Source organism: Lolium rigidum, chromosome 3 (assembly GCF_022539505.1).
Source record: "Lolium rigidum isolate FL_2022 chromosome 3, APGP_CSIRO_Lrig_0.1, whole genome shotgun sequence".
Taxonomy (NCBI): domain Eukaryota; kingdom Viridiplantae; phylum Streptophyta; class Magnoliopsida; order Poales; family Poaceae; genus Lolium; species Lolium rigidum.
Window position 1 is genome coordinate 263,542,095 of NC_061510.1, and position 21,863 is coordinate 263,563,957.

The 21,863-nt window shown below is 45.1% G+C and overlaps 1 protein-coding gene and 1 long non-coding RNA gene across 2 annotated transcripts; both read left to right on the forward strand.

The window, feature by feature from the left end:
- The first annotated feature begins 11,987 nt into the window (after positions 1–11,987).
- Positions 11,988–14,120, forward strand: LOC124699419. Its single transcript, XM_047231728.1, has 3 exons — positions 11,988–13,076; positions 13,185–13,337; positions 13,722–14,120. The coding sequence occupies exons 1-3, from the start codon at positions 12,734–12,736 to the stop codon at positions 13,793–13,795; spliced, it is 570 nt and encodes a 189-aa protein (XP_047087684.1). The 5' UTR covers positions 11,988–12,733; the 3' UTR covers positions 13,796–14,120.
- Positions 12,306–21,374, forward strand: LOC124699420. The gene is made up of 3 exons (XR_007001382.1): positions 12,306–12,316; positions 12,663–12,666; positions 21,262–21,374. It is a non-coding gene; the product is annotated as an uncharacterized LOC124699420 (long non-coding RNA).
- The last annotated feature ends 489 nt before the right edge of the window (positions 21,375–21,863 follow it).

The following is a 21,863-nucleotide window of genomic DNA, read 5'->3' on the forward strand; positions in this document are numbered from 1 at the left end:
TACTGACGCTTGAGCTCCCCGTAGCGGGTCTCCTGGGCGCTCAGCTCCTCCTGATGCTTCCGAGCAAGTTTGTCCTTCTCCTCTGAAAACCGGAAAGAAAGTGTTAGCAAAATTGCACTAATACAATGCAGCGAAGGCAGATTAATCGGAAAGAAGGAAGCTATACCTTGGAGTGCGGCAACCTGGACCTTGAGGGCCTCGATGGAGGCTTCCGGGATAGCTGTTATGTGAAAAACTTGTAAGTAACAAAGAAAAGAAAGGAAAGTCTTCCGGTAAAAAGATGCCGGAGGCGCAAGAAGCTACCTTGGCATTTGCTGTGCGCCTCACAGAGGTCCCGGTGCTCCCAGAGAAGCTCCTCGAAGAGCTGCTTGCGGGCGTCCGCCGTGCTCTGTTCAAACGAGAACGGTTGTGAAAAAGGTGTCGGTTTCGGAGATTCTCTAAAGAAACTTTTGCGCTAAGAGCTGCGCTCTCAACCCGAAACTCGGGGACTGGGAGTTCGCGGTATCTCTAAAGAAAGTTTTGCGCTAAGAGCTGCTCTCTCAACCCAAAACTCGGGGACTGGGAGGATATATATAGATCCGGAAAGAATAAGATCAGCGTCAACAAAAATTACAAAAAGCGTAGTGGAACTTACCACCACATTGCTGGTAGCGTCATGCCAGGCGTTGTCGAACTCCCGCACGGCGCGCTTAAGCCGCGTGAAATGCCCTTCAGTGCACTTGGGGCCGGCGGGATCAGCGATGGGGAGCCGGTCCTTTCCCACACCGCGCGTAGCCGCGGACACATCCGCTTGATTCCACTTCTCAGCGTAATCAAGCAGATGCCCCAGCTCCTTGCCCTCGCGCTTGAGCTCAACGATCCGGCCCAGGAGGCCGGAAGGTTTCTCCGAGACCGCAGCGGCGGCAGGCCCGACGTGCAGCACCAAGGACCGCGAGCCGCTGGAGGCGCTGCCGTCCACAGCCTTTCCGCGTGACGCCCCCGGCTTGAGGAACTTAGTGGTCTTGGGGGCTGCCGGCGGCGGCATCGGCGTAGTCGCGGGAGGTCCTTGGCTCGGCGGAGGTGTTGGCGTGGCCCCGGTCGCCTCAGGAACAGGGGTTTCCGGCGGCGGCGTTGGCGTGGCGTCAGTTTGCTCAGGAACTGGAGCTTCTGGCGCTGATGTGGAGGTTGCCGGCACGGAAGTTTCCGGCACGGCCTTGGAGGGGGAAGAGCGTGAACTCTTCTTCTTCTTCTTCTTTTTCTTTTCGGACGGGAGGAACCAAAGGTTCCGCCCGCCCGGCAGCTTCTTCTTCGGCGCCGATGTTGCTGGCGCCGGTGTCTTGGGTTCCGGAGGGGAGGTAAGATCCTCCTCCGCGCGGTGATCAGGAGATTTAGGGGCCGCGCGCCCCGAACTTGCAGTGCCCCCCGGAGGGGAGGCAGAGATGTTGCCGGCACCAGATGGTGTCGGGCTTGAGTGAGGAGGAGGAGTTGAGGTCCTCGCGGAGCCGGCAGAGCCCTCAGTCCTGGGCCCAAGCTTGAGCGCAGGGCTGAAAGAGAGAAAAAGAAAGAATTGGAAAAAAGCAGCCGGAAAAGACTTGGCAAAAACGAGAAAAGCAAAGGAATAGGGCTTACCCGGAGGAGGTGGGCATCTGCTTGCCCTTGTAGCGCCTCGTGCCTACTTGCTTCCCGACGAAGGGTTCGGTCCGGAAGCGTTTGGCAGGAGGGGCTTGGCTTGACCCGGCATCCGACGCCGGGGTCTTGTTCTTCTTGCCCCCGACGGCGAGTTTGTCCAGGAACTCCTGGCCGACCTCGGCCTGCAGCGGGGTGGCATGCTCGTGAACCTGTGGGTTGATGTTGGTTGAGGGAGGATCTACAGAGGAACAATGACGGTAAAATATGAGAGATCAAATAGAGAAGCTACCTCAAGCAAGGTCAAGTCGTCAGACGAACCAGCGGGCTCCGGCGGAGACTTGCCAAGGCGCGAGGCTGGGGTCCTGCCCATCTTCAGATCCCTCCAATGAATGACGGGGTCGGGGTCAAACTTGTCCAAACCACGCTTCTGGGGAGGGCCTCGTCGGTCAGACTCGATGCCGGGGAAACGGTCCTTGGCCTGAAAGAACAAGAAAGATAAAAAGGGGTTAATCACAGTGCAAAAGTTACCGGTACGCCGACCCGAGTTGCGTAACTTCTTACATCTTGGGTCGGGGGGTTAGTGGAACTGAGAGGCCGAAGGCCCCATTCCCAGTCTTCCGGCATGGCGGTCTGACAGATCTGCCCGGCCTTGAGGACAACGTCCTTCTTGCTAAGAGGAATTCCGGTGATCTTCGTAGGATCACCGGGACCGTACATCTCGCTCATCTTGTGCATGCGGCGCTTGAGCGGAAGCACCCGGCGCGAGATAAAGGCGCGGATAATATCATCTGAGCAGATGTCGGTGTCCTTCATCAGTTGCCTCATAAAGCGTATAATCCGGTTGGTCTCTATGTGAGACTCCTTCGGATTGTAGCTCCAGTTGGCCCTCGTGGGTGGCGCCGGATTGAAAGGCGGGAGGTTGATAAGGTCTGCGGCGCCCGTGTTTTTCACGTAGAAAAAGGTCCCTTGCCATAGCCGGCATGACTCGAGACCGGAGAACTTGAAGAAAGGGCTCCCTTGACGGGAGCCGATGATGCAAGACCCGCATTGAACGGGGGTTTGGGTTTAGGAATGTCCTTGCCCTGAACGGAGTTGATCCGAAGAGCAAAGAAGCGGGCAAACGTCTCACGAGTGGGACGAATGCCGATATAAGCCTCCATGAAGGTGGCATAGCAAGAGAGGTAGAAGATGGCGTTGCCGGGGAGATGGTGAGGTTGAAGTTGATAAAAATCAAGGAAACGCCGGAAGAAATCAGAGGCTGGAAGGCCGAAGCCGCGCTCAAAGTGAGCGAGAAAGACAACTCGTTCACCGGGTTCGGGCACCGGTACGATCTCGTCGCGAGGAAGCCGGCAGGCTACTCCTTCCGGAATCCTCCTGGACCGGTAAAGCCAGTCGATCTCGTATTTGGTAACGTTGGAGCCCATCCAGGCCCCACGAGTGATACCGGAGATATCCATACCGGAACCCTCACTAGAACTACCGGAATCATGATCGCTACCGGAGTCAGTCTCCATCCGGGCAAGATCGGCGGACAATCCGTCGGAGGACCTGCTACGCCGGCTAGCGGAGGAAGAGGCGGAAGAAGAAGTAGAGGGAGATTCCCCGCTAGACATGAAATTCGGTGAAGAGAAACAAGAATCCCACGATCTACCCCCGCGTGAAGATCTACGAAAGAGAGAAAAAGCAAGAAAAAGAAGAAGTAAATACACTACCGAGTCGAGATCTGGAAAGCAAGCAAAAAGGGAGTAAACCCAGATTAAGCCTAACCTGAGGCGGCGGAGTTGCGGAGGAAGAAGTTCGCCGAAGGAATGACGAGCCAAGGGCCGGCGAGGGAGTCCGTCGGCGGCGAGGTGAGGAAAAGCTCGAAGAAGCACCAATGCCGCGGCGGGGGCAGAGGCGCTGCAGGAGTTCTTCACGCGGTGAAGTCCGCCGACGTCCGGCGGAGCGACAGCGAAGGTCCGTCGGGCGGCGGAGCTCAGGCGGCGAAACGGAGCGGCGGAGGCGCAGAGGGCAAGAGCACTGTGCGCGAGGAAGTGGAGAATGCGAGAAGAGGAAGAAGGAGGAGCGGTTTCCCCTTATAAAGGAAGAGGGAGGCGTGGGCCGAAAACCGCTGGCCCTCGGCGGTTTAGGTCGTGGGCCGCGACGGTTCGCTCCACGGGCCGCCACGTGGCATGGTGATACACGCGAAAAAATAGAAAGCCACAGGGAGGTGCACACGGATCCAGAGAGGTGGTTGGGATTCGCTGTGAAGCAATTAATGCGCGCGCAGAAGCCGAAGGGAAGTGACCCCTGACACTGGCGCGTCAGTTACAGTGCGCATGTCACTGACAGGCGCGGGGCCCGAGATATTCTCGACTTCGCCGAGGAAGTGTTTAATGACTAAGATGCCGGAGGATAAGACACCGGATAATGTCTTGCGAAAAAGAGATAGCGATGACCCGGGCAAAGATGCCGGATCCAAGCCCAATGCCGGATAGATTAAACCGGTATCCTAAGATGAAAGAACCTGGCATGGTCTGTTGGATAGGATCCGCCAGACTATACCAGCTTCGGGGAGTAATGTTGGGGGAATGACCCCCGGTATGCCAAAGGCATGCCAAACCGGATGGTTTGAGCCATCAAGATACCGGTTTAATGTTCGTACCGGAACATAAAGATAAGAATTTAGCTAAGTGAGGCTAAGCCGGTATCCCCAAGAGGGGTATGCCGGAACCGGATAAGAAGATACCGGGCTACCGGAAGGAAGAGCGTGTCGGCAGAACTGGTCAAAGATTCTCTCCAGAGCTAGAAGACAAGGATGAGCTAAGCAAAGTAGCTTTAAACGAAGGGCTGACGATAAAGAGAAGGATGACGGTCAAAGAAGCCGGAGGACGTCAGCATCCCTGATTAAAGAGGACTCCGGTGTCATTTATGATTAAAGTAGCTTTATAAAGTAGTTTGTCTAGTCAAAGATGCCATTAGGGTTTCTTGCCCTGTAAGCCACCCTCTCCCCTATATAAGGAGAGGGGGCAGCCCTTCTTACGGGCACGCACGAAGAGACCTAGGGTTAGAAGAACACTTGTACCGAGAAACTTGTAACCCGTTGAGATCAATAAAGAAGATGATCTAGAGCGAGTTCTTCCTTATGTCTTTCTTCTTCAACCTCTAGCCTCGGCTAAGTTATTGAGGAAACCATCCGGAAGTTCATCCCGTCTAATCACAAACCCTCCCCCGAATCCTCTTGCGTCCATTCGGCCCCAACCTAAGCCATCCTATGGCATCTGTTTGTTCACCACGACGACAGTTCCGGACATAGAAAAAGGATTTTTGCCAAGTCCGGACAGATTCTAGACAGGAAAGTTTGTAGAAAACGCTCCCTTGGCGGGGCGAGAGGATGCATCCCACGCACCAGACAAATGGCTTGGGCTGCGGAAGAGTGGTACCACATATAGCCTTGAGTGGCGCACTAGTGGTGCGCCACTGCTATCACGCCACTGCTAACTCCTAGTAGTGGCGCACTAGGGGTGCGCCACTACTAGCTCCGGATAACGATGGCGCACTGCGTGGTGCGCCATTGACATGTCCAGCAGTGCGCCACTATTACTACAAAGTGGTGCGCCACTGTTGGTTAGTGGCAGTGCGCCACCACTGTCTAGACGAGGTGCGCCACTGCTACCGTTTTGCGTGCGCCACTGCTGCGTGTGGACGTGCGCCACTGCTGTCTCCAGGACGTGCGCCACATCTGAGATTCCTGGTGCGCCACTGCTAGTCTTGGAGGGGATCACAGGGCAGTGCGCCACTGGATCCCGCGCAGTGCGCCACTACTACTTAGTGGACGTGCGCCACTGATGGGCCACTAGTGCGCCACTGCTACGAATTTCGAAATTTTTTTTGTATCCTGGCAGGTATTTATACAGGTTGTATATCACAAGCACAATACATGATATATAACACATATAAACAACATCACAGCTTATCCATACATAGTTCTTCACATTAGCCCCACATGATTCACAAGATTTCACATTAGAGAAGTTACGAGGTTACAATGCAAGTTATGGGGTTACAAAGTCGCAAATGAGCTAGTGGTTACACAAGATCGATCATCTAAAGTACAATCACATAGAAGAGAGCTAGAGTCACTACTAGCACCATCCCGATGATAGTGGTCTTCATCCGGTTCCTCCTCCGCTCCCTCCTCTCTCCCGCCAAATAGCGTCCGTATCTATCTTCGGCCTCCGCTCTAGTGGTATACCCTTTGTAGCTGTTACCGCTAAAACGGTGAACCTGTCTCCGACACTCCTCCCAGTCGTTGTAGACTCCGGGAACCTTGCCCTTGTACACGACATACCACGTCATATCTGCACATATATGAACAAGCCAAAGAAACATTAGTGCACGCTCATAGATGTTTGCAACGAATAAGAGCAAACTCAAAAACGATCCAAGTAGTATGAACTAAAAGGCATGCCTCATACATTGTTGGTCGGAACAAATATCAACATTTAGGGAAGGGGTTAGTGAAACCAAGTAGGATGCACAAGAGATTGATACTTGTGTCATCGCACCTGGTTCACTAGCCCCTCCCCCAAGTGTACAAGTGACCAAACATTCTAATCATCGGCATTTTAAAATACGAAAGCAAATGGAAGAATGACAAGGGCCTCATACTTTGTCGGTCGAAACAAATATGAACATCCCGGGATGGCGTTAGTGAGGCCAGGTAGGATGCACAAGAGATTGATATTTGTGCCATCACACCAGGCTCACTAGCGACACCCGGAGTGTACAGATTGACCGAACATTCTAATCATCGGCATTTTAAAATACGAAAGCAAATGGAAGAATGACAAGGGCCTCATACTTTGTCGGTCAAAACAAATATTAACATTCCGTGATGGCGTCAGCGAGGCCAGGTAGGATGCACAAGACATGGATATTTGTGCCATCACACCAGGCTCGCTTACGTCACCACGGAGTGTACAAGTGACCAACCATTCTAATCATCGGCCAAATGCAATTAAGAAGTGCCAACTCAAACAAGAGATAAGTAGCTACTATGAACTAAATGGAATGCCTCATGCATTGTTGGTCAAAACAAATTTTAACATACAATGGAGTAACCGCGTCTACCTCCAGTTGATCCATCTTGGCTTTCTCTCGGGCGGCAGCTCTTGCGTTACTCGTCTGCTTGAGAAGCAGCTCTTGAAGATAAGGGTCCTGCACTCAGTCCATCGACGATGGTCCATCGTCTTCATCTTCATGATCGTCATGATGACCTCCATCTTGATCTTCCTCATCATCAGGTCCAGGATCTCCTACATTGTGATCATGATCATCTCCGGGATCTTCTACATCCTGATCATGCCCGAGATCTTCTACATCCTGATCACCTCCTTCCTTATTTCTTTTTGAAATCCCATGGAAAAATTCATAATCATCTTCGTCGCCTTCCCACCGATAGCCATCCATGAAACCACGCATGAGAAGGTGGTCCCGCACCATATCGGCTTTAGGGTCCATAAGGCTCGTCAGCTTGCATCTTCGACACGGACATCTTATCTCCTTTTGGTTATTTCTAATCATCTCGGCTGTCGCGGCTTTCAAAAACCTAGCCACAACGCCTTCGCTCATCATGCGGACCATGGTTGCCTGCGGGTATAGAGAAAATGGATATCTTAGCATACCAAAAGAAAATTTTGGCATGACCTTCCCTAAAAATAGGACATATGTATATGCGAGTATGCCCACTATTCGCCGAAACGGAAATGAATCAACGTTTCGGCAAAATATTGGCAACTCCATCGCATTTCAAATCCCGCAAACAAACACATGCAACACATGTGTGGATCGGAGGCTTTGCATATACAACACATGTGGAGGCTTCGCATACAACACACATGCACGTGAGACGCTTTTCGCGCATGCGCACACAACACATGAGCTTCGCATAACATATGTGCACACACACGTGTGTGTGCAAGACGATCGGAACCGGTCACACACAAAGCATAAAACCAACAAAGTTACCGATACGGCGAGACCTAGAGTGTTGGATGAGGTAAAAAGTTGAGATTGAGTAGGGTATTGAGCTAAGAAAGCTTCACCATTACTTACCTATGAAGAAAATTAAGTTTACCAACTTAATTTTGGTGAATGAAGAGGTGAAAATGAGGTGGGAAGGAGGGGCAACACGACCAGATCCAGATTTGGTGGGAGGTGGTGGTGGAAGAGTGTTTGGGGAAAGTGGGTGGCACATGTGAGTGGAGGGTGAAAAGCAGGAAATGGTCCCGGGTTAGCGAGTGGCGCACCACCTAGCCGTGCGCCACTCGCTAGGGTGACATAGCAATGGCGCACCGCTAAGTGGTGCGCCACCGCTCACCCGGTACCCGCAAAGCCACGCCCCTGCCCAACTTAGCAGATGGCGCATCATGTGGGCGGTGCGCCATAGCTAGTAGTGGCGCACCACGCAAAGGCGCCATTGCTAAAGCCCTCATCTCTAAACGGCCCCGGCCACCTTCCTAGGAGTGGCGCACCACTAAGCCATGCGCCATAAGTAAGTTAGTAGCAGGTGGCGCACCATGGAGACGTGCGCCACTATTAGTTTTGGGTAGGAGCTGGCCTCCTGCCAGGAATTAGTAATGGCGCACCACCAACAAGGTGCGCCACTACTACATTTGTAACAGTGGCCCACCATTTTGTAAGTGGGCCGGCCCAATCTGTTGTAGTGCCCTACTTGTTTGACTAGTCAACTTGCATTAAATTTCATGAGCCTAAAATCTGATATCAATGATACACACAATTACATACACAAATAAAAGAAGTAGGAAAATTACAAGGCAATTCATGTGCCCAAATAAAAAAATTACATAGAATCATTGAGGACTTCTATTAGCATCATCAATAACACGTTGACATTTGGCAATCGCCTTGATTGAATCTTGTGTACTCTTTGTCAACGTATCAGCTACAGATCTTAAAGCAGCAATACCATGTCTTTTATAAAGTACAGCCTTGAGATATTTACTGTTTGATGAAAGCAATGGTCTAGGTTGACGGCTATGAGAAGATGCATCAGAAGAAATATCAGAAGTTTTTGTGGGCCTCACTTCTAATGAAGATTGCTTCATCACAACTGCATTCTGATAATAATGCAAAAAGAGTTAAACGATGAACTATGCAAACATTTATTATGCAATGTAGATATAAGATAATAACAAGTTGCATAAATAAGACAATGTATGGAACTTGTACTAAGCACAAACTTACATCATAATGTTGCACAGGGTCGCTACAGCATCCTTTTTTGGCGACTATCTTCTAATGATGATCTGCTTCATTAAAACTGCATTCGGTAACATTGCAAACATAGTTACAACAATTAACTATTCAAACATGTATTACGCAATGTAGAGATCAGATAACAGCATGTAGCAGAAATAAGCACAAGATAAGATAAGATGCATGTACTAAGCACATACCGGCTCGCTGCAGGTCCTTCTCTTGCGTGCACTAGTCGTGGTCAACATGCCTGTCATTTTAGGTTCAGCCATCAAGTGAAATGCTAATCCTCCTGCTCCATTGTCCTTAATCTGTGTTTAGATATCACATTTAAGACCAAGTCAGCTGGTTTCAAATAACAAAAAAGTTGAGCTGCCAAATGAATAAGCCAATATTTACCAGATATCAGATTAAAACCAACTAGATGTTGCTTTGCATGAGATACGAATTTCAGACATTCAGATTTAGAGTAGGGTAATGCCAAAGTTTTCCACATAAAGTAAACTGGCATTAAGAATGACCAAATGTCAGGTTCAAATCACCTTCGCAGTTTCTCCAAGACAAGTATATCAAATAGGCAGAAACATAGTAAAGCATGAATGGCATTGCTATGGCAGCGTTCCAAGTGTTAATCTCTTGCATAAGGAACAATGCATATAGGTTATAGATAATAACGGAAGTAAACTGCCAAAATTACCAACCAAGAACTCAGATTCCAACCTTCCCTAGCATCCCCGCTGTTAATGTTGGATGTTCTAATAAGTGGTTCGCATGATCAATCCCTAGGAAAAATAACATTGACAAGTCAGTCTACGATAATACAAAGACCAGACATGCACGCAGCAATAACTATATAAGCTAAAGACGAGGTATAAGAGCAAGCAAATTGGAAATGCACATAGCATTTCTCCTATAAATGTTGAAAGACTACCCAGCCAACCAGACCATCTGAAAGGGGCAAACGAATCTGGTTCGTCCAATCAGCATGTAACAGTAAATCTCTCATCCCGCTTTTCACCACAGCCGTCCGATCAGTCAGATTTTTTCTCACTCGTTCAGTTTTGGAAAGACTCCATGACGGGTGGGACCTTCTACGTGCGGGGCCCGACAGTCAGAGGTAGGCAGGTCCGCTCGTTCGGTCGCTTCATTCTCATGTCCACGGACGAAAGGTGAAACCCTAGATCGAACGAGCTACCAATCCCGTGCGCTCGCCTCCCCTCCTCTCCTCCTCAATCCCGTGCGCTCCCCACCACGAGCCGCCACCGTCGCCGTGCCTTGCCCCCTCGCGCCTCCTCCTCTGCGACTCCGAGCCGCCGCCATCGTGCATCTCCGCCTCAACCTACAACAGGGCAGAGCTTTGGTAACACAATGATGTAACACAGACTAAAATATGTTACAAGTAAAATTACGGTAACACATCATATGTGTGCTAATAAGCGACTGTAACACAAATTAGATAAGATCTGAAACTGTGTTACATGGATATCAAGTCAGTAACATATAATTATGTGTTATAGAAAATGAGTTACAAGATTATTGAGAGAGTAACATATAAATATGTGTTCGTGGGAATGTGTTACATACTTTAGTCTGATGCAGGAGTGCTGGATCTAACGTTTCCCCCGAAGCAACCCGGGTGTAATGATGAGACAAGCAAAGACGATGCCTTCCATAAGGTAACAACGCCAAACGATGTCGTCATCGTCCGCCAAGACCGAGGTCGAGGCGTGGTTTTCACCGGCTGCCATGTCACCCAAACTCCCTCGTCATCGACATTATCTTCACCGCCGGAGATCAGCTTGGGATCCCAATATCCCCTACCCCAGGTCCTGATGATGTCGCCCACCTCTAAAGAAGAGGGTGTCGCCTTTGTCATTCCCAAGGCCGCCGTCCCGGCTCACATGTGATGCGGATGGAGCAGCCTGTCTTCCGGATGAGTAGGCGTAGCAGACATGACCGCCTCTAGGCCCAAGGGCCAATATTAGGCCACGCCGCAACGGCCTCGCCTTCCGGCCATGGACGATACACCGCCGCTACCGAAGAAGAGATCAGGGGTACCGCCCACCCCCCATGGTCGTGACCAGATGGAACCCCGCTACCGCCATGTGACGCTGGCTTTGCTCGACGACACCTCCGGTGGTGGCGAGGGGAGGGGAGGGAGGTGCTGGAGAGGGGGCGGAGGGGCTCCCCCAAGTGGCGCGCCACCGCAATCCGGGGGAGGGTTAGGTCGCATCCACAAAAGTATATGCCTACATTTGTTTCATCAAGTTGTTAATCCTCTAATAGAGTGCTCATAATTAATTTTTGTCAAACTTTTATCTACACAATTTGAAATTTGCATATAAAACAATATTCACATACTTCTTGCAAAATTTCTCATTGCGTGGAGTATATGTTTAAAAATTACACCCCGTTTCGGAAGGATGAGACCGATTACCCAGGGATTCAGAAGTACTCTCTCTGATCTCTTTTAATTGGCTCGGATTTAGTACAACTTTCTACTAAATTTGAGTCAATTAAAAATGATCGGAGGGAGTATTTTTTAAATTTTTATAGGTCGTTATTATGCAAGTTCGATCAATGGATTTGAGGTCTTTGTGACAGAAGACAAAAAAAATCCTTTCCCCGCTAGGTTATTTTGGTTGACATAAAAAACGCGGAGGGAAATTTTAACTCTTCCCGCTAATTAACACTTTTCCCTCCATTAATAGCCTCTATATAAGCAGCCCCTCTAATTACTCTTTTCCCATCAGCGTTAAACTAATCTCCTCCGTAAATATCTCATCTGTACATCACCGAGTCGCCCCCCACGGCGGCGGCGCCCTCCACCGCGCCGCCCTCACCATCGCGCCCCTCGCCTCCTTGCTATACACCACATCCCATCATCCCCCCACCCCATCCCACAAAGCAGCCCAACACCGTGCGCTCCTCCCATCGCACTGGGATCTCTATTCTCCTCATCCTGGTTCCTGAAGATTTCTCCCCGTTGCTTCTTCTCACCAAAGACCGGTCACCCTGCTAGCACGTTCACCTCGCTGCTCCCGTAAATACAGGTATTTGTTCAAGCCCCACCACCACGGGGCGCCAGCTACTAGGTGCTTCCTCTGTTTGATGCCTGTGTTTGATTTGGAACATCTTAGGTAATTGCAACATTGATAACCTATGCGAGCACTTGCCCCTATGTTATTGGTTAGCGCCTCTGTTCTTGTGGCCGTGATAGTTGCTTACACTGGATGGAAAAATACTGCAATAAAAAATACTTTCGTTATAGTTGTTCCTTGTTATGCAATAAGAAAATGATTCACACTTTTTGTTACTTTGCAAAAATCTATCGAGAAGAATATATGCACGTACTTCTGGTGCTGGTGGAGATTTGATGAGTGAAAGCATATGCTTTTATTCATGTTGAAAATTGCTTTGTACTTTACCTTAACTCCATCTGAAATTTGTGGACATTATCATGAGAGAGGGTCCTTGAAATGTGGTAATGGCAGCTATATTTTTTCTATCCCTGGGAGAATGGGAGGTGTCAGCAGATACACGTCCCTTATGCTAGTTATAATAGCATTTTTGGGTGCGTACCTACTGTTATTGAAATTCGGTTGTTTGTTAATTTCCTGTTGAACTTAAATCTATGACAGAACCAAGCATGTATATCTTTCAGAAACTAGAATAAATTAGATTTTCCAGTTTTATTGCAACTTGTGGGCATTTGGATATACAATAGTCATGTCTAAAACAGATCTGACTAGTCAACTTGTAAGTGGTTGATTGATATCTTTATTTATATGTAGGATGGTCATGGACTTGTTTACCGTATACCTAACTACAATGATAGAAATAAACAGGTCAAATAGAAAGATCCATGATAAGGCGTCATGTCTTGTATTATGATTTAATTTGGATGACTGAGGAAGTCGGCTTCCACGCAGTTGACTTCCTATACTATGAGAAAAAAGACCCGCAACACAACTCCTACTTAGCTCACATCGATGATCAAAGTTTTGTTGTAAAAATGTTGTCCGACCCTGGGATTGAGAAAACTGTGCATCTTCATGTGCCAAAGGAGAAGTATAGCGATGATATTGCTTCACGTAGCAATCAAAATGATATCGCTCCATCTAACTATCCAAATGGGAGGGCTCTCTTACTGGATGGCGGTGTGTCTACTGAAGGTGCAGAGCAACTTACTGTGAGAAGGCCGCAAAGTATTTCCCTCTCTTTGGAACCTGAACTGTAGTTTAAACTTTCTTATTAAATATCTGTATCTACTGTTATAATTATATTGGAATAAAAGATGTATTGGCTGTTTGCAGGACGGTTGCGTAGGGCAAAAAGGTTGAATGTGATTGAGATTGCTGACCAACTTGATGATGAAGATGGAGACTTCAGCAATGGTCAGAAAAATATTGCACCAAGTGATGAATCTCAAGCAATAGAAGATGAAGAGGGTCGATTTCACAATCAAGGTATAAAAATCTTTGGTAGATATGTTTTCAGTAATTTAATATAAATATATTTGCCATTATACAATTGGTAGTATGCATTACATATTAGTGTTATGAGCTAAAGGTGTTCATTTCTAGTAAATTTGGAGATTTGCGCATTACAACATTATAGAGTTTGGAGTATGCATTGATCTTTTTAGTTGGAAGACTGTTAGATGAAAAGGAGATCAATTCTCACTATGTGAAGACACAGTGAGCTACACCCTACATCCATGGTAGATGCACTAAGCTGTTGTTGCAGTAGCACTTCCCGTTGGTAAGAATATCCCAAGGAACATTAGTTTTCCTTAGTTTATGTTCTCATTACTTCTGGTATGTATTTCAGTTGTAATTATATCTTTGTGGGCAAGGGAAAGGCGCACAAGTCAATCTTTTGCAAGACTAGAGAAGCAGGGGACAAAAAAATAAATGTAACTTAATAAGAAAGCGTACTTCTTCACTCAAGGTACGCATTTCAAATTTAAGTCATTGTGACCTTAGATGGCTGGCATTCTTTAGTAGCATTATGAACACATTTTGCTCAAGGATTCTTAATTGCTTGGCCTTCAGCTTTTATAAGTTATTTTCTCTTCTATTTTCTGGAATCATATGGTGCACATTTAATCATATAACTATGAGGACCAATTTTTCTTTTGCAGATTCGAAAGAAGTATGATTGAGTTGCTGTGGAATACTCCGATTCAATCAAGAAGCAAACAAATCTGAAGATTTTTCTTAGCATGAGCTGCAGCTGAACACTATAGTTATGATAGAAGCAAATAAAGTTTGAAGATTTTGTTTAGCAATAATTAGTGTTTACATTGATTGGTTGAAAATTGTAATATCATTTAAAGATATTTTATTCAGTTGAATTGATGCAAATTGTATGGTGTAATATTTCTCACAATTGTATTATCTATAGTCGAATTGGTACGTATGTATGTTATAATGTTGCACTAATAATATGCCTATATTTTACTGTAATGCATATGTATCCTTCACTCGTTAATAGTTGGAATAAATCTCCTAATATGTTTAATTTGTGTATATGCTTCAGTCTCTTTGACATATTAATGGTGTTGTTGTGCACCATGATAAATTATTTAATTGCGCATGTGCGGTGATTTTGATAAACAAATATTATTTCATATATTGGTACCAAGATTATTGTTTAATAATAAAAATTAAATACATTAATTAAGTTGTGCTACTAATATAATAGTGTTACTCACGGTGTTACAATGATTAAAAATTGTGTTACCAGGGTAGTTGATAACTATAAATTTAGTGTTATAATATTTGGGTATTATGGTACTAATTGCGTCTAGAAGCTAAAAAATTTGTTACTCATAATGTTACTAGAGTTACCAAAATATGTTACCACCAATTTTCTATGCCTACAAAAATATGGTACTACTCGTGTTACAATAGCGAAGAAAAGGTGTTACTGGTGCATTTAGTAACACGCAATGTGCATGTTACTACAACATAACCTGTAACACAATATTTAACATATGGTAACAGCTACTATGTGTGACCAAGGACATCACTTAGTAACACGGTCTAATGGAACACATCTCAAAATCTGTTACAAAATGGCCTAGTAACACTATTTTGGACCTACAGTAACACAAGACGGTGTTACCAAAGCTCTGTCCTGTTGTAGCACCCAACGCTGCGCTGGGACGGAGGTGGAGGAGCACGGATTCGGAAGAGGCGTGCGCTCGTCCGCGCCCTCGATTTCTTCTAGCGGCGGCTGCCCGCGTGCCCTCGATTTCGTCCAACGGTGGCTGGCCGCGCGCTGGCGGCGAAAGGCGGCAACCGAGCGGTGGTGGCGGCTGGCGGCACTCGCCCTCGATTTCGTCCGAGCGTCCAGCGGCGGCGGAAGGGAGCAGAAGAGGTGCGCCGGCGGCGGAAGGCAGCAATCGAGCGGTGGTGGCGGCGGCTGGACCGTGCGCGCCCTCGATTTCTTCCTCGGCACTCCAGTCGCTTCCATAGTAGGTCGCCTCGCCTCGCCTAGCTGCACACCCTCGGTCGACTCCCGGCGTCGCGCGCTTGTCCGCCACGCCCTAAGCCCGCTCTAGCCTCCAGGTATCCATTCCCTTCTTCTAGGCTTCAATCTCACGGGGCATGGTGTGATTTTCATGTTGAGGAGACTGGACTGCCAGGACGAAGAGGCAGGCTGCGGTGGTGCTCCATGCGGTTTCGTGTCAGGCCATTCAGGCCTAGACGAATATGGAGATGAAAACAATTGCTCCAATTGATGTCTGAAACAGATTTTTAAAATACCTTACTCCAAGGCACAAATTTCTATCGATGTAGTCTGTATTTGAGACACTCATTTACACACAAGTTCAGTGTCTGATTGCTCTAAAATAATCATGCTCTCTGTTTACTATATACTAATACAATGATCTACATTATATTTGCAGCCTTGATGTTGATGAAATTGAAAAGATAATTTATATTGATGTGAGAGTTCTCGGAGGAGGAAAAAACAGTTTCCCTATTGCTGCTCTGTTGATGTTTTTCAGAAGGTTGGTCTTGTTCTTGGACCTGATTTTGTATGCTGCTTGGTGCTTCCAGGTGAGATGTGCTTCTACATGTATAATAGTTGGTGAATTTTTTTTTTGTGATATTATGTGCTGACAGTCACACTGTATTTTGTTTGCTTAATTTAAGATTTACTGGAATATCCTTGTACATCTGAAGCTTTCCTTAATATAGATATATATGTAGCACATAATAACCACGTCGAGCAGGATGGGTGGCGCATCAGTGGAGTCATCGCGCCAGCATGTCGACTCTCGCCAGCCTCCACAAGCGGCGAAGACGGTTCAGCTTGGCCATGGCGATGGCAGTTTTCCGGTAGTGAGCTCCTCTTTATTTTTCTATTAGCCCTAATTTCATTCACGTTTCATAGGCAGAGTTTGGGCTGCCACTAGATTTTACAACCATTGATGGCAGTAGCCAATGTTTCTTTCTAATGTCCATTAGTGCAATTTCTTTTCATTTTTCTTTATTAGTTTTTTCAGATATATCTTGAGGTGCTTCTGATTTTCTAAAAAATATTATGGGCTCTGCATATGTGTTGAAACTATGTGGTTGCCTGAGAAGGACAAAATTTTGTGGTTGACATGTGGCATGCATCTGTGCTTTTTCTCGAAGAATTACAGTTCAGACCTAAGTTATGTATGAAATGATGTGTTTTCAGCAAGTATTTGTTGCCTGAGAATGAAAAGATTATGTGGTTGACATGTGGGCATGCATCTGTGGTTTTCTCGAAGCATGTTTTGAAAGCTTGCAGATTTATTTCTTTATAGCATGTTTCAAAATATGAGGGTAATTTTGCAGCGAAATTTCTTTTTCTCTGTCCCATTGATTCAGAATGCTACATAAGTAAGGGTAATTCTGCTTCTACTAATACGTGTATGTTGTTAATGTTTGATGTGAGCAAGGAACATTGGGTGTAGAGGTGATTGTCTGATCTTTGTGCATGTGCTGAGATGCTCCATTGAAGTTGTTCTTTAATGAAATCTAGCTGTAGTTAAATTTGCATTAGGAAAACATTGAAGTGTAAGTAGAGATGCACATGTACAATAGCTGACCAATGACCACGATAGCTGACCAATTTTTTCCATGTACAGATGGTTCAGTGATAGCAACCAGCAGCCCATGGTTAGTTGCATAGGAAAAGGTAATGACAAGCACAACACATCTACTTCGCAGCTCGTTTGTGGTTAGTGTAGTCTCAGGTTTTTAATTTCATTTGTTGTGATTTTCACCCTTGTTAGATTGGCTTAGGCAGGACATGATCCATCATTGATGCCTCTTTCACCATTGATAGCTCGGTTGAACCTTTTTAGAGGAATAAGCGAAACTAATGGAAATTTCTCTCGTTTTCCCTTAATGATCCATACCGACATCATTGATGCCTCTTTCATCATTGATGCCTCTTGTTTTTTTCTTAGATCTACCATGAATAAAATGATGTTTTATACTCGTGGATCTCTGGCCCTAATCATTTGTGAGATGTATTTGTACATTTATTGTAAGTAGGATGGTAGGCTAACAAGTGTGGGTATGATGTTAGCGAATGACTCAGTAACCGGAAGTTATTTATTCGTTGACATGCCTCTATGTGTGATTATTATTTCTGGAATTCTTACATGATCGCAAATTTAGTTAGGTTTTAGGTAACTCAGATCGCCTCCATAGTTGAAGCATTTAAACTCGTTAGTGGTAGAGTTGGGTCTCTCGCCGTGTATTGTAGTAATTGTGGTATTCTCGATTTTTTTGGCTGAAATTTTGAAGGAACATTTTTTTGCTTTGCAGCTAGGGTTTAGTGTTAGTGGATTCCATGGTTGGTTGCAGCCTACAGGTATACCCATTCTCCCTATCTCAGTTTTCTCTCTATCTTCTACCGTACATTGGACTCGCTTATTAATCACAACACTCCTACGGGATTACTTTTTAGATAATATAGGAAATTGTCATTTCCCACTCCTACAAGATTAGCTCTATAAGCGTTATTACTGCTCATGATTGTTTGCAGTATATATTATACCAATGTTATTTTCTCCCTTTTTTAGAGAAACGCTCACAGGGCAGAGGGAAGCTTCTCCTATGAGTGAAAGGCTCGTGAGCATGATTATCCTCCTCCTTTCTCTCTCTGATTCACTTTGTTTTAGATCCATGAGCAAAATTTCTGGTGTGCTATTCTTTTGCTGTGCCCCATCATCTGGAATTTTTCCTCCCCTTTTGATATGTCACACTATACCCTATTTCAGTGGTTTGAACCGGGATTGGTCTTTGGGGTACAGAGGTGGTCGTTTGGCTTGAGTGGTGCAGCTTGGAGGAACGGAGGTGGAGACAACGATATGGGCAAACAATGCTGCATCGGCATCAAGAGGTTAGGGAGAGCAATTGATGAATTTTGCTGCAAATTAATTACTATCTGGCATTCCTACTGTAGTACTTTCTTATTGTGCGAAGTTTTGTTTTGTGTACTACAGCTCATCAACTGGCCATGCAAGGCGCAACGACTGCGGCCGACAGCACGGGGGTGTGGGGCTGGTCGGCTGGAAGGTTAGTACCACCATTCGTCCCATGTAGATTGTTTATTACTTTGTTATTTTCAGCAACTGATGTGCATGGTCACATGTTAGAACATGGATAGGCACTTCTGGATTATGCCGAAATTATTTAATTTGAAGCATATGTTGCTTATGATTTGAGATGAGTCCGTGTGCAACTATTAGAGCAGAGAAGGACCAATGTTTTGTGCATACGACCGTGGCTGCCAAAGTTACTTATATGCTTGCTTGACTTGATGGAGTTTTATGTGCCATTTGGTGTTAGCTTCCCTAATTCTCTTATGGACTTTTCTTCAGCAGGCTGCTACAAAGGAGCATGCTTCTTAGTTTTTTTTCTTCGGCACAACTGAACCTTTTTATTCTAAGCATGTTTCACGTCCTGCTTACCATTTTTGTTTGTAAAAGCTGAAACTAATTTTTTCAAAGTTGCGGGAACTGTTCATAACTTAACTTATGTTTGCCATGGTATGAGACAGGGAGTAGGACCATGAATTCTTTGAATTGTGGCAATTCACCTGCTTGCTATGAATAAACACCGATCCCAGCCTATGTTGTTGCCCCTCATCTTCTCGTGATTTTTCTCTGCATGCTTAATTAGTCAAGCTATAATTTTACTAGCAAGTAACATATTTCACTCGTACCCCATTCAGATGAATCTTTTCTGCTTCGTTTGTTTTTCTATTATATTTGTATCTTCTCCTATAATTGTGCCCACCAACAAATAGAGATTCTACTATTTAAAAGGCTATCTATTCTGTTGTTCCATCTATGTTAATGGTCTGGGCATACATATCACTCTTTAGGCTATAGAATTGTTGGATCTCCTTGCCAGTATGATTTCTAGCTTACATGCAATTTTTTATTGACAAGGTCAATAAAATGCTTAGAAATAGAATGTATTTTTTGTTGTATAATTCCTTTAAAACTCTGGATTTATGGGATTCTATTTTAGCATACAGTTTTCCTTTCTCAATTGCTGTTTGAGATGCTTCTGGTTTTCTGAAAGAGTGCGTAGGAAATGTTGATACTGTGGTTTTATTTTTCAGATGTGCACTTTGCTTGTTGTCCATCTTTTAGTATTCCTTTCCTTCTGTTAGTGAAGACCTTTCTAATAGTAGTAAGATGTGGTATATTTGATTCATGGGTTTTATATGGTAAATGAGATCTGTTAACTCTTTGCTAAATTCAGGTAATATACATAATGTTTTCAAAATGCAGGGGAGGAATTGGCACACATGGCCAGGATGGCTAACCTGGTGGTGCTCCACAGGCGCTGCATGCCGCCGTGTTCCAGCACTTCAGGTGGAGCGCAAAGGCCGTCGAGTACTGTTGGTTCGCTGAAAAGCAGCGTGTTTCTAAAATTATTTTCTATGTTAGCTACATGAATTTCTTCTTAAATATGATTGCTCGTGTTTCCCTATAGTACTATGAGACCAGTATTTGTGTAGGTGGTTAATCGAATATTTTACGTTTTCTTAGCAGCTAACATTATTATACTCTGCTCATGGTTCAATGATTCATGGATCCCATGTGCAAGATATCTATTTACTTTCAAGATTTAAAATCTACTGCTGACAACATAGGTATGCTCCTCTAACGATCCAATTACAAACGTGGCGTAAACATGAACCGTGGTTAGCATATAGATCATCCATACTTAAATATTATGTGCATTTGCAGATTATGTGCACGCTCGAGGGTTGAAGCTTGATATTTACGAGTGATGCTGGGTATGCTGGTGATCCAATTTATCATACAAAAAACACTAATCTGTTCTCATTCCGTTGCAACTAAACTCGGCATAGGCTCTATGTGATAACTTGAGAATATTGTTTCTATGACATGTCTGGCTTGTTGCTGCTGCTGAGCAAAATCGCAGGCTTCTTCAGTTAAACAAGGTACAACCCAGTCTGCATATCCTTTTGTTTATTGAGCTATCTTTGCCCATATACTAGCAATCTGATCTGTGTATGCAACCTGCGCATTAACAAAAGGCAAGGATGTCGATTTAATTAACTTTTTCAGTGATAGATTTCTTGGTACGGCTAAATGCATTGTTCATTTCAAAGAGTATACAAGGGAAGAGATGTTGCACATATAAAGAGCTCCGAACTGTTGAAAATAAGACAGTGTCCCACCAGTACAACTCCATCTAGGTAGCCTGATGTTATCTATGGTACCCATTGCCGAAGCTAGCTGTCCTGACATATTCCTATAACTCCATACAACTTATCCACTTTCCAAGCATGTCTACTTGTAGTGAAACCATACAAGTGTTTCCCGTGCATTATTTTAGCCCATTTCCGTTTTGGTATATACCAAACAAATTTTGTCTTCCAAATAGTTGTCTCGCTTGCCAACACCGTTGTTCCGACAATGCAATTTTCTCCTTGTAGATACTACTACTTCATTATTTTCGGTGACATGGGAAAGGTAAATATACGCCAATACTGCCTTAGCTTACCGCTTACATTACACATTTTAATTCATGAGATGATCATGTGCCGTGCATTTTAAAAGCCACATGAAAGTTTAAAAGCCACAAGGCATGTTCATTAAGAATTTGTTTCTCTTTTAACCTATAGCTTTACTTGTGGTTTGAAACAAGATCAATCATGCTAAGCTGATTTATTATACTCTAGCCTATGCACAGTCTTGTGCTCTCTCCGATTGTGTATGACAATATCATCTTTTGATCAAACATTATCCGGACGATCTATGAATATTTTCTCGTCCGAATCTTCCGATCAAGCACTATCTAGCAGTAATAATCTATACCGGTGTCTACTTAATGTTTCTTATAGGAATAGACAGAGTATTATGATGGAGGGTAGTAACCTTATGTTTCTCTTCTTCCGTAAAGTTAGAATAAAACTTTAGTTTTCGGTTGAAATAGTTCCAGGTTTTCTATCTCCAAAGAAGCCCTTCCGTTCCATTCTCATTATGTTCTTATATTTGGAATTTTGCGAGTGCTTGGCCGATGGGGCGGACGAGTATTTACGAGGCAAATAAAGAATGCTTGCTCGCTCGATGTAGATGAATTAGTATCCATACATGTTGACTGGAATTAACCGTGCCTTTGCATTTCATTAGCAGGTAAAAAGATCAATCAGGAAGACTTGAGGAATTAACTTTAAAAAATATCATTGGTGAAATCATGTCATTTCCTTTTCTTTTTGCTATTTGAAGTAGCCGTTTGAAGTAGCCGATATATGACTGAGCTTTTTGCTGGCCTTGAAGGCCTTTAATTAACCCTTTGGAACCTATATATGAAGAGTTTTAAGTTATCGAGTCGATTGCCTCATTGTTGCGTGCTATTCTCATCTTATGTTTTTTGCTTCCTGGAAATGATATACTTAAATATTACTGATCTACTTAAACTGAGGTGGCCTTGAAGGTCCAAGTCACATAA

What these genes read in the sequence shown, in the direction of transcription:
- LOC124699419 (XM_047231728.1), top strand. Translation starts at nt 12,734, where the DNA reads ATGATAAGGCGTCATGTCTTGTATTATGATTTAATTTGGATGACTGAG. An exon ending in TACTGTGAGAAGGCCGCAAA is followed by an intron (nt 13,077 to 13,184) that starts GTATTTCCCTCT and finishes GGCTGTTTGCAG; the next exon opens with GACGGTTGCGTAGGGCAAAA. An exon ending in GGGTCGATTTCACAATCAAG is followed by an intron (nt 13,338 to 13,721) that starts GTATAAAAATCT and finishes ATATCTTTGTGG; the next exon opens with GCAAGGGAAAGGCGCACAAG.